At 36.2% G+C, this 13176-nt stretch overlaps 1 protein-coding gene across 4 annotated transcripts in view; it reads left to right on the top strand.

Annotated features, from left to right (window-relative positions):
• Positions 1-11683, top strand: part of Dop2R (dopamine D2-like receptor) — a 268515-nt gene extending 256832 nt beyond the window's left edge. For all 4 annotated transcript variants that reach the window (XM_087353262.1, XM_087353261.1, XM_087353260.1 and 1 more), the window contains 5 exons: positions 3809-4000; positions 4254-4372; positions 4532-4697; positions 5428-5704; positions 6908-11683. In XM_087353262.1, coding sequence (XP_087209388.1) covers positions 3809-4000; positions 4254-4372; positions 4532-4697; positions 5428-5704; positions 6908-7122 — 969 coding nt within the window. In that variant the 3' untranslated portion in view covers positions 7123-11683. The remainder of the gene's footprint in view (positions 1-3808; positions 4001-4253; positions 4373-4531; positions 4698-5427; positions 5705-6907) is intronic.
• The last annotated feature ends 1493 nt before the right edge of the window (positions 11684-13176 follow it).

Below are 13176 nucleotides of genomic sequence, written 5' to 3'. Positions count from 1 at the left end.
CCCTTAAGTTGGACCCCGGAAAGAAGGACTTCTAAGCTTTCCCTAATAGACACCAAGTTGATATCTATTCTTTAACCCATCAAAATTTAATATTTCTTTTAGATTTATAAACTTGCATTGCCTAAATATAACGCTATCAACATGATTTTTATCAACGTATGTCTGTGCCCAGAGGAGGGCAATAACATTTATGATTTCTGTCCGAAATTCTTTGTATAAAGTTAGATTTGTTATACAGGCCTTGAAATTAAGTCACGTGAGAATCTGTCAGTTCTCTTAGAATCAAGAAACACCATCCGTCTTATAGAGAAATATACGAAATAGTGACTCTACAGAATACAGAAAGTTTCTGGAACATTATTTCTAAAGCTCGGGGGTCTACATTAAGCACACAGTTTCTTGTTCCAAGATTGCTTTCCTAGTTGTAGTGGCAGCCCTGTAAGTTTTGGACGAAAACTTTCAGTAACAGGTGTAGAGAATGTGTTCCTAACATTCCCTGTACGCACAATTCATGTCGATGGGACAGTTTCTCCAAGGGCATGTAGATTTACAATTTAATTATGGCTAACAGTTGTGGCGGAAATACATCATGTTTATTCAAAATTGCCCCGTGATGCAGACAAATAGTCAGTGGTGGCTCGTGACAGAGCTACCAACCTTGGTATTCAAAATTTGTTAAGTCTTTTAACGACTGTTTGTTGTTGCAAAGTAATACCAATTTACTTCTGAGATGTTACACCGTGTAGTCAGGTAGATGCTGACGGACGTTTCAGAAGAGCTTACTGTCTACATTGTCAGGGTAGTAAAATATCTTAATGTAAATAAAAAACTATTGTGTATAAGAAACAATTCACTACGCTGTTTACGTGTAATAATAAGCCATTAGAATAAACCAAAGGACAGCTTAACAAAACTGATAATAATTTCTTACAAACGTCAGAGTAAAAGATTAGGATTTGGCTATTAAGACTGCATATACGAGTATATTATTAAAAAATAATTTAAACTCGAAAAGGTATAGATTTTAGTTTAAAACAAGCTGTGCTTAGTGACGGTAGCGGTTTTGAAATATTGGATTACTGAAATCCGCCACTGGACTGAATGGTTTATTAAAAGCTAGTTTTGTAAGGCAAGAGACCTCGAAGTTTCAATTATTGCAAATTAACAGACAGGCTTATGCAGATGAGGATTACCCGCCAAACATTTCCTGTGTTGCTTCGTTAAGTTCCTGCTCATTGTTGGGTTTAAACGGCGTAACCAAAGCAAGGAAACTTCGTTATGACAGCTCAGGTTTCAGCTAAATAATATAACTAGTTCATCCACATGAAACTAGAGTGCTCTAGGATATTAAACTATTCTGTAGTTACGTGAGGTTCTGAGCAGTTAAGGACAGTTTTAGTTTGTATGAGAAGTTACGTTTAAGTAATTGGCTCGTATAAACATTATGAATATTCATTCTTTATCGCACGGGTGTTTTCCATTGTCACTTGATTATTGGTAGTACAATGACGAATTTAACATTGTTGCTCGATTGGCAGAATTAGTCGGATGACAACAATGAGCTGTGGTCTAATTTCTACGGCCATAGGGAGTAAAAACTCGTGAAATTTACGAAGGAATGACATTTCTGTCGTGTAAATGAGCTTTGCAAGGATAATTTGAGGTCTAGTATGTACTAGATCAGTGGTATTCAACCTGGGGTACGCGAAGACATCTTAAGGGGTACGTAAAATTTAAAAAATATATATATTTTATGATAAACACTGAATAATCAGTAATTTAATTGATTTTAGATGTAGATTATATACTATGTATAACTTGAATTAGACACCAACAACTTTGGGTGTGAAAAGTTGAAGAGAAATTATATCTGGGGGTACGCGAAGACATCTTAAGGGGTAAGTGAAATTTTTTAAAAAAATATTTTATGATAAACACTGAATAATCAGTAATGTAATTTATTTAATTTATTTTAGATGGAGATTATATACTATGTATAACTTGAATTATACACCAACAACTCTGGGGGTACAAAGTTGAAGAGAAATTATACCTGGGGGTACGCGAACAAAAAAGGTTGAATACCACTGGACTATATCAAGCAAAATCAATACGTATTAAAACAGTTGAAACACAGAGCAGAAATTGTTGATACAAAAAATATATTTTTATTGATCAGGCTTGTTTATGTGACGCCTGTATCCAGTTTTTTCGCCGCGGCTAAACTTCGGTAGTTGCGTACGATATTTCGAAGTTTTTGCTAATGTATACAATTTAACAAGAAAATAATTAGTAATATAAGCGAGACATTTTTGCGTTGCAAAAGAATTTGTTTAAGTTCAAAAAGTAAAATAGTCGAACACAAATTATTGAAATTTTGCTTTTATGAATTCGAGTAAACTTTTAGATGTGACGTTGCGGTTTAAGCGATTAACTGGCAATAAGCAAAGAAGATGAAGAAATTTAGGCTTATGAAACTAATTAATTCTCCATCTGACACAGAAATTGCTTCTTACGCCCCTCCGCCATCGGGCCGGAGACAAAAGTTATGAATTTCCGTCTAATTACGCCACACAGTGGCTTCGGTGTATTACCAACCTAACAAAGGCTGGTTTCCCCGACTGAAACATGGTGTCAGATATTCAGCAAGAGCTGGATTGTAATGAAATTTAACTAGGTCATGTTAGAAAAGGAGGGGACGATGGAATTGGAGTAAACAGCTGTTGAGCTGAATTGAAAATTACATTTGTATTAACATAAAAATGGCTTCTTTCAATAGAGGATCTCAGACACATTTTCGTCTTATGTAAAACACATGCAATATTATTCAATGGATTTAGACAAGTTTCCGGATTCGTAACACGTAAATTCCTAATACCTATATGAGGTTTACGTGGTTTTCCACAGACCCTCCAGGAAAATGTAGGGAGAGGACTTTGAATCAGGCTACAAACGCTCCCTTCCATATCCAGTCTAGTCTACACCCTCCATCTCCATAATCTCCTCCTATCTACGTCTAGGTCTTATGAGTTTTGCCTTATCTTCATGATTTCCAACAAAAATTTTGGATTTATTTCTCATATTCTATTCGTGCTACATGCCCCACCTATAGAGTCGGGATGAATGTGGAAGGAAGCGGGTAGAATTCGAGAAGTAGGAGAATAGTTGGTCCTCTGTAAGATTCGCCCAAATTACTTTTCGGTTGCTAGCGGAAAACGAATAAATGTGTGCAAATGTACTTTAAATAATTTCACGTGATAATACGTTTTTATCCTCCAACCCAGCTTTGAACAATAACCGTTTGTTACGAGCAGATATTTTATCCTTGTATTTAAGGATCATGATTTCGGTTTGAATAAACAGGTTTCATCGCCGAAAAGAAAACTTTTACTTTTTAATACAGTATTTAAACTTACATTTAATATGAAACTATTTCTGAACATAATTAAAATTCTTTTAGACGTATAGCAAACTCAGTTATTAAAATTTCTGCGTTATTTACGAAGGCCACGAGAATTTCTAAGGTTAGAAATAAGTCATGTTGAACAGAATTCTTGTTATAGACAGAATAATGCACTAACAGAAAAGAAAATGTTTTTTTAACATTGGCTCTTAATAATTTAAAGTATAATTAGAAGAGCCACGACTTCGTAACAATTGAACAGAGTAACGCGAAATCAAAGCTCTCTAAAAAAAATAAATACAGTTTTTCGTGTCATTGTTATTCTGACTATTAACCCTCGTAATTGTTGTCTGTTCCTAACATTTCTAGAAATAGGCCTACTGTTTTGTGCTGATAACGTTTTAGGCGCTGAGAAATCGCGCCAGGAAGGCAAAAGCTTCAAGGAAACCTAACCTATCGGACATCAAACCGGGATCTGTGATAGAGAACATCGCGCAGACGCAGCGGCTGGCTGAGACTGCCCTGGGACCCACGTTGGTCCCACCTTCGTCTGGGATGGAGGAGGAACGGCCTACCAACACAGGAAGTGGCAGTCAGGTAAGGATGAGCGAGTATTCAGTTTCTCAATTTAAAACTAACTAAAGTTAAAATAATCGTGCGGAAGGCAGCCATCTTTTTACTGGTCACTATGAGAAAGTGACGTTTCAAAAACAGATCTTGGTTTTGTCACATCAGATTCTGATTTTCCTCTTTTCTGTTGTGTTTCAAACTCAGCAGTTCTTAAATCATAACAGCGATACTCGTGAAGAAGGCTGTGGCGAGAACTGTTAGTAAGATTGTGTCGTTGCAGGAAGAAGAAGAAGAATTGGAAAAGGAAGGCAATCGGTCGCCTGCGTCGGACGATTGTCACGTGATCCCGAATGACAAGTCGACAGAATTCATATTGGCAACAGTGGTGGAAGATTCCGCGTGAGTCCCTAACCTCTACTCTGTTTGGCTCTGAGCCTCGAGATCTTAACCCATTTATTAGTTGGTGTTTCCATTGTCATTAAAGTTGTTTTGAGGTTACGTATACTTTTCGTTAACTGTTTAAAAATCATGGAGGATAATACGAAACATGTCTCACAGCGTCGTTGCCAGGTTAGCGTCTCCATCTGCGGCCGTGACGGACCCGAATGGCAACAATGACTCTGGTTATGCAGCTTCAAATGTAGAGGAGACGATAATGCAGGCGACGTCTAACTCCAGCAGCCCACGCAGACGGTCCGCGGCTCAACAAGAGGAGAGACAGAAAGTAATTTGCCTTTATCGTTAGAGACGATGATGTTGGTAACCAGAATGCAAATACCGACATCTTCCATTTTCAGACAATTCTGAAATTCCCCAAACATAATTTTTAACAAACTAAACATGTCTTTATAGACGTGATGGCACTGAGTTTTGAGTTTGCTTCTGTATTTGAATTTTTGCAACACGAAATTCATTTCAAATGTCGTCAGGTTTAATAGGTTAGGTTAGGTTTTTTAGGTTAGGTTTTTTAGGTTAGGTTAGTTTAGGTTAGGTTACGTTTTTTAGGTTAGGTTAGGTTTTTTAGGTTAGGTTAGGTTATGTTTTTTAGGTTAGGTTAGGATTTTTAGGTTAGGTTATGTTTTTTAGGTTAGGTTAGGATTTTTTAGGTTAGGTTAGTTTCGGTTAAGTTAACATACATATTGCTTTTAATTTCCTTCTTCTAACCAAATTGTTTGTAAAAAATGCACAGATGTACCTAAAAACATGGTGCCATCTACCGTTCACTGACTTATACTGTATAATTTACCCGGAATTCTTTCTGATTGTTGTTTAATATAAATTCTTTGGGGAATTTTTCTTACGTACCGTCACCTTGAACTTAATTTGAGGTGCATTCAGTTCACTGCTGCAAACAGCCAAAAAGCAGCTGCAGTTGAAGAAGTGTCAAACTTAAAATGGAGCTAACTTGTGCAAATTATTATAAAAATATAAACTGTAAATTTTGAAATGAAAAGTTGCAGGTTCGTCGAAATGGGGCAGCTAGCGTGAACGAGCAACAGCCCGACTGCCCGGCACAAAAGGGTAGCCCGTCCATTCGGCACTGCAGAGAAGTAGAGCCCCCAGAAGGAGAACCTCCTAGCGCCAGGATGACCGGCTCCAAGAAGGAATGTAAAAGCACGACGAGTTCCCGATTCACGATCTACAAAGTAAACAAAGCAAGTCGCAAGAAACGGGAGAAATCTTCAGCCAAAAAGGAACGAAAAGCCACCAAAACCCTCGCGATCGTTTTGGGTGAGTAAATTTGAAAGGTGAAGTGTCCCCTGATTCTTCTGTGAGACGTCGCTGATTATATTTGCTTGTGTCCAAGGCAATTGTAATACAGACGCAGCCAACGAGTTCTTAAAAAAATATTGCAAAATTTACATTTTTGAGAATGGTGGTAAGAATTAAATATTACATTCGCGAAGAAATTGAGAGCATATCTTGATAGACTTAGGTATAGATGGGACAATAATATTAAGATGAAGTCAGGGTCCAGTGGCTGACTCTTTTGGGCACAGTAATGAAGAAGCTCTGTGTCGCACGAAAGGTGAAGAGTTTCTTCTCAAGGACTCTGCTGCAAAAAATGAGTTAGGTTACTGATCTTGTGCCATATTCAGACCATCGAATCTCCTATCCTTCCCAGATCATCGAATCTCCTATCCTTCCCAGATCATCGAATCTCCTATCCTTCCCAGATCATCGAATCTCGTATCCTTCCCAGATCATCGAATCTCCTATCCTTCCCAGATCATCGAATCTCCTATCCTTCCCAGATCATCGAATCTCCTATCCTTCCCAGATCATCGAATCTCCTATCCTTCCCAGATAATCGAATCTCCTATCCTTCCCAGATCATCGAATCTCCTATCCTTCCCAGATCATCGAATCTCCTATCCTTCCCAGATCATCGAATCTCCTATCCTTCCCAGATCATCGAATCTCCTATCCTTCCCAGATCATCGAATCTCCTATCCTTCCCAGATCATCGAATCTCCTATCCTTCCCAGATCATCGAATCTCCTATCCTTCCCAGATCATCGAATCTCCTATCCTTCCCAGATCATCGAATCTCCTATCCTTCCCAGATCATCGAATCTCCTATCCTTCCCAGATCATCGAATCTCCTATCCTTCCCAGATCATCGAATCTCCTATCCTTCCCAGATCATCGAATCTCCTATCCTTCCCAGATCATCGAATCTCCTATCCTTCCCAGATCATCGAATCTCCTATCCTTCCCAGATCATCGAATCTCCTATCCTTCCCAGATCATCGAATCTCATATCCTTCCCAGATCATCGAGTATGATCATCCCGTCATCTAAGATGATCATAGAGATTGTCATTTGATCACAGCAGAATCAGACGCGCTGGTCGATCAGCCCGCGTACATTTTATGTTCGTAATGGACGGATCGCATATTCCTGTAACGTATATGTGTTTGAATGTATCAGGTGTCTTCCTGATCTGCTGGGTGCCGTTCTTCACCTGCAACATCCTGGACGCGATGTGCACCAAATTATCATCAAACTGCTCACCAGGCGTTACAGCTTTCCTTCTGACCACGTGGCTAGGATACATGAACAGCTTTGTGAACCCTGTCATATATACCATATTTAACCCAGAATTTCGTAAAGCATTCAAGAAAATAATGGCGCTTGGCACGTAACATTACTGGATTCCACCATCCTCAGAGTTCCTCAAGATTTTCAAGAGTTTTGTGGTTTTTGTGCGGAGAATTGCTGAAAAATGTGAAGGTATGTTAACCAGGTACCAGGTTAATGGGATTGAGTCAATATATTTTAGTTACTTCATGTTTTATTTCGACATAAAATAATGAAGCACCACTTTGTGAAAATGTCGTTCTGAAGTGGATTTTAATTTCCGCTGAAATAATGTTTGCGTCAAAATATTTACGATGTGATTATTTATTTTTAGAGTTCCACGAAGTGACATTTTTATTCTTAAAATTTTTTATTGCATTATTTAATGCGATGAAAATTGGAATTCAAATTTTTTTGAGTATTAATCTGATGGCCTTGAAAAAAAATAGAAAAGATTCTGGTACAATATTGGCTTGAAATGTGATTGCATTTGAAACATATACTCTCATATGATGCATTAGAATACAATATCAAGTTTATGTGGGCCTCGGACAGCTTTCGGCGTCAAGCGGAACAGCTTCTCAATGGTAATTAGTATTAAGATTCCACATGCGCTGTGCTGGTTCGACATTACTACCCAGTTTATGTCTTCTTGGATCAAAATGGACCAGTTGCAGTTGATTTCAAATTTCACAGACATTTTAGCTTCAAAATTTGTAGTCATAATCAAATACTGTTACAGTTGTTAAAATCCAAGATGATGAGACGTGTCGAATGGGGAAGGTGAGAAATTTTTCTACGTGAATTTGCTCATAAATGTAAAGAATGCACGTGCCCATCAAAGAGATTTAGTGTATCCTGATCTATGAATCAGCGCATAACCTCACTGTGACAGGAGACTGTGTGCCGTATCACTCTGAGTCAAATGTCGAGAGACGTCGCAGTTAAATGGTTTTCGATCGACGTCTCGAGTCACACAAAAAATTGTAATCAAGTGTAACTGGTGTCTTTATTGAAATTTATTAAGTAATTCCAGTAATACTCATAGACGTGCGTTACTGAAAAAGGTCTGACTCAGGATTAACAAAAAAAAATTCCTCAGAGAAAACTTACAGTGTCATATCTTATATCAGCCTGTATCACTTCATTTTATATCACAGATACAAAGTTTGAGAGTTTAAGTTAGGTCTAAGAATGCTACAAAATGTACCGGTGTCATTTGTAGTCTTCTCGTTTTGCGACGGCTTGAGGAATCATCACCTTCTGCGTCGTCAGAACCCTGACGACCGCTGTCGACGTAGTCACTTGAATGAAAACCTCAAGTCATACACATGAAAACATTATTTTCATCTCAATCCTTCCTTCAGACTAGACATATCTTGTATTCAATAAACCGGCTCGCTAATATCTGTGCAAATTAGAGTCAATTTAAAATAAGCGATTCTTAATTTATAAAGATATTTTATTTTAAGAGGGTTTATCTCTTAATATGCCTTGCAGACACTGGAAGCTCCACATATAATCTTGGTATTGCAGTTATAATAAATCATTTAACACATTTTTATGTGAAAACAGTTCAAAATACAGGTAACCAGTTACGGTGTCGTCATAGCTTAGAGAAAACTATCATATTTATACCCATAAACTTTGTGGTTCATTTTTAAATATTGGTTAAAACTTTGAGGATATCTTTGAAATCATGCTGTTATCATTTTATGTTTTTCGTAATACTGCTACGTTCTGTATCCAGCGTCTTTCAACGAAGGATTTTGGCACGGTAACGTGAGAACCCCTTCACGGTTCTGAAATATGGGGTTAGATTAAAATAAGAACACTGTGAAAGTTCTGCGAGAAACATTAAATCCTCTGAGTGTTCTACTTTTTTATTTTCGCTCCGTACATGAAGGGACGATGGAGCGAAGGAAAAACGGACTGCGTTTACCAGAATGTAAGACCCCCCTGGGTACGTCATCAGTTTCCCTGGCTGAATATTTTGCTCACTTGATAATCCAGTGCCGTGCTACTGGTTCTAAAGCTCGCAGTCCTGCCGCTTCTTTGGAGGAGTCGCGTCATATTAAAGCTCGGCCAGAAATCGCTATCCTGAATGTTATTATCACTAATATTAGTAATATTTGCTTCAAATCCATTTGTGACTTTCAATATGATATCATTAAATGAGCCCATTCTTACTCATATCAGTTGTTTAAAGATACGTAGCGTCTGTACTCAAGAAAATGTCATTAAATAACCTACCACCTTAAATCAGGATATTATATCAACTTTATCAAGTGAACTACCAAAGAAACTGTTTGATTGCTTTGTTTTAGAGAAGCATACTAAAATGTTTGTGTCAGATCTGTATAAATAAGCGCAGGCGTTTGGGCATCCAGTCGTTTCGCCTTTGACCAAACTGCATCTGTCATCGTACGCTGATTCTTAACCATTCTGTATTTATTAATTTAATAATGTAATTCCACAGAAATCCTTCCTCTAAGCCAGGTAATGTCCTTAATCAACATATCCAATTTTATGCTTCACCGAGCATCGTGGCCGAGTGGTTAATATTTGTGCTTCGTATTTGGAAGGTCTGTGTTTCAAATTTTTTCTCAGAGACTGACTGTCCTCGCTGAGATTTGTCATGGTTTTCCACATTCCCTCCAGTAAAATGCCAGGCTGCTTCCTTCCACATCTTTTACAATTAATTATCGTATCATTTGACATCACGTAGTCTGAGCTACTACAACATAATTAAATAAATCACAAATAATTTATATGCTACATACAACAAGACTCTTTATAAGTACAGAGGAAGTTGCCCTTCTGCGCTGTAATGCATGCACAGAAAATGCCACAGTCTGTTGGACAAAAGAGTTATATGAAGTCCGCATTTACTCCAAACAGCAGCTTCTTTTGTTCCGAGAGGTAGATATCAGTAAAATTAATAGGTGCTTTAATGAATATAGTGACATCTACATTTGGTCATCTGAACAACTACGCATATCTAGTAATTTGATTTTGTAGTGATAACCATATTGAATTTTTTCAGTAATAGAATTTTAGATAGCAACATTTCAGAATTGACAGCTTGTCACATACAGGTAAGAGAATGAGCTTTTATTCATGGAAAAACTGTCAATTTTTGTTATTGTTATTATTTTCAGTATTAAATGAACATATATTTTTAATTCTTTGATCATCTTAGATTTTATATGTAAGCATTGTACTTAAAGTAGTCATAACTTAGTGATGATAAGTTTTAATTGTTGGTATCTATATTTGTTATCAAATATAGATATCAATTGTCTGCAGTTTAAGGATACACAGAATATAAAGTTTATAAGTTTTGAACATAACCTTAAATTTCTAAAGACTTCAATCCAGTGCAGTATGCATTAACCTATAAATATTTCCAGTATTTACGTATATTTTAATATAATTTTAAACACTCTTAAGATGGCTATTTATAAAGTAGCTCATCTGTATTCGTGCCAAAACTTTGTGTGTACATTTGTAGTGACCATATTTAGAGACAGCAAGCAATAAGAAGTGATCCAAGTTGAGTACGCAAGCTGTTCATTTATTTGGGAGTGCTTCCAAATACATCATCCATTCTTGAACTTAGCATCTTTCAGCATTTGTAAATAAGACTCATATGTAATCTGTCCATAAATATGTTAGAGAACGTGGTAATTTATATTGGTGCTAATGTTAAAGCACGGCAGGGTTCTGGAATGATAAGGGACAATTTTGAAGCTTGTAGAGAAGATATTCCATGCTCTTCTTTGAAAGAAATAAAATATTGTGTACTTTACTTTTTCTACTGTGCACATACTTAAGCTATTTGCAACTGTGAATAATGTTCGTGTATGTATATGTTTTGGTGTGTTCCTAACCTAACATAACCTAACCTAACCTGAACATTGATTTGTGTGTTTGTGCATATTACTGTAACATGGAGAATATCGTTCCAGGATTATGAACATAGATTTCTAATATAATGGTCAGTGTATTTAGTGGTTCGTATTAATGCTTCATTATGTATGTGCAGTAAAATAACATAACCTGTATACAAAGAAATTCAAGAAGCTCTTAAGCATTTTGTTTTTTGCATCAATTTTAACTTCTTTAAACAGTGAAAAATTTTATCATGGGCTCCAAATCATGGAATATTAAAAGGGTTTTATAGAGTGAATTCGGAAGTGATGTACTTGTAAAGTTACTCTGTGATTCTCTTTTGTTTTGAGCCCCATTCCATGATCTGGTTCTGTGTACAAAATACTTTATGAATAGAAATTATTTTGAAGTGTGATGCAACCAGTTTATGAATCCTGTGCTAGCATCGGCACATTAACGCTAGTTGATAGCCAATTTAAAGATACCAGAGAATTGTTCAAACTTTTATTTTTCAGTAATATAATTTTTATACATTTTTCCCCCCTTGCTATCAGCATCTTTATCATGTTAAGTGCTAAAGAAGATTGTGATTTCTTTGTGTACATTTTCAATTCCACATTCACTGTTGAATAATTGCCCAAGTTGGTGGCCCTGTTCTCGACATTCTTCATCAAAAGTAAACTTAAAATTACTTGTAAGATGAATATAACAAATAAAATATTTGTTATTCTATTGTCAGATTTTTTCAGTGTCCCATATTATAACCTCTTTCCAATCTCCAGAAAACTTAAATATTTTACAATCTTTCTGTAATCGATTAAGGGATATTTCCATTAATTTGTCCATCTTAGAAGTGGGTCAACATTACACGTGTTAATATTATAAATCTTAAGCTGTAGGCTACAGCAGACTTCAGTGTTTTATGAAATAATTTAATTTCAAGTAAATTCCTCTTATAACCCTCAAAAATAAATTATACCACGAGACGCAAATCTTGCATAAATTTAATCAAGTTGGATTTGAGGTTATGATGGCAGCAAATATGAAGATGACTGTAGAAATTTACCAACTTGAACCCAGAAGACAACCATCTTTAAATATGATCAAGTTTGATCATCTTGAATTAAATTTGGGTTGCTTGGCTCTTCAAACACAAAATTGTCAATAAAATTTTGGTGATTAAGATTGAAGATCTTTAGTTTTCCTCTGACTTCAAAATGAAAGTGAAACATGGTTTGTCATGCTAAGAGAACAACATACATTGATGGGGGAGCTTTGTTATTTGTACTCTTCCCTGAATATTATTTGGGTAATGAAATGAGGGTGTCTAGCATGCATGAGGAAAGTTAGAAATGCATACAAAATTTTAGCTGGAACCTAAAAGGATGAGAGCACTTCAGAGACCTGTATGTAATTTAGAGGATATTATTAATATTTATTCTGGAGTAGTACCTTAAATGTCATGATTGTTTTATACTGGTGTGTATTTTATGTTTCATCCTGCCTTCTTCGTGGTTAATCCATTCCAACGTTATTTATTTAATAAATTCTAACACTATTATATGAAAAATGTAAACCATGAAGTTGGTTATTGTTTAATAATTTCATATATATTTATTTTTTAAATACATTTGAATGTTTGCATTTCGTTGTTATATTTCATATAAAGTCAATATATTTTGAATGGAGTTTATGCATCGTTACTATAAAGTGTTCGTTTGTAGTACAAATCGATTCTCCTGATCTACCACAATACAGCTCCAAACAAACACACTCCAAGGGTATAAAACTGGTTGCATGGAGTGCTCTAGGACATTAAGCATTACAAACAAAGTGTTGTTCGAATGAAACTCACTTCCTGTGGCTATCGATTTAATGAGGTAGAGATTGAAGAAATTTTGATGCGTCCCAAAATTTTGAATTATGCAGGAGTCGGTTTCCTTTCGCGTCATACAATCCTTCATTTTTGAAGGTCGCGCCATGTACTCAATCGCTGGGATTTGTTGCAATGCGGACAGATTGTATACATTGACATTTCACGGATCAAAACGAAAGCCTATGTGCTTCGATTTCTGAGCCAGAAGTTTGTAACCTGACTTACAAATGAAAATATTATTAAATTAGATATTCTGAAGAATAGCACGAATGATTTGTAATTTGTTCAAAGGCTTAACTAAGGAAATAATTCTTTCGCGAATATTAGTACCTACAAATTGTAGCCGGCA

Source organism: Zootermopsis nevadensis, unplaced genomic scaffold (assembly GCF_977971745.1).
Source record: "Zootermopsis nevadensis isolate Lab colony 2312 unplaced genomic scaffold, Znev_1.0 Znev_ptg000022l, whole genome shotgun sequence".
In the NCBI taxonomy this organism is placed as follows: domain Eukaryota; kingdom Metazoa; phylum Arthropoda; class Insecta; order Blattodea; family Termopsidae; genus Zootermopsis; species Zootermopsis nevadensis.
This window is presented reverse-complemented; position numbering and strand designations above follow the sequence as displayed.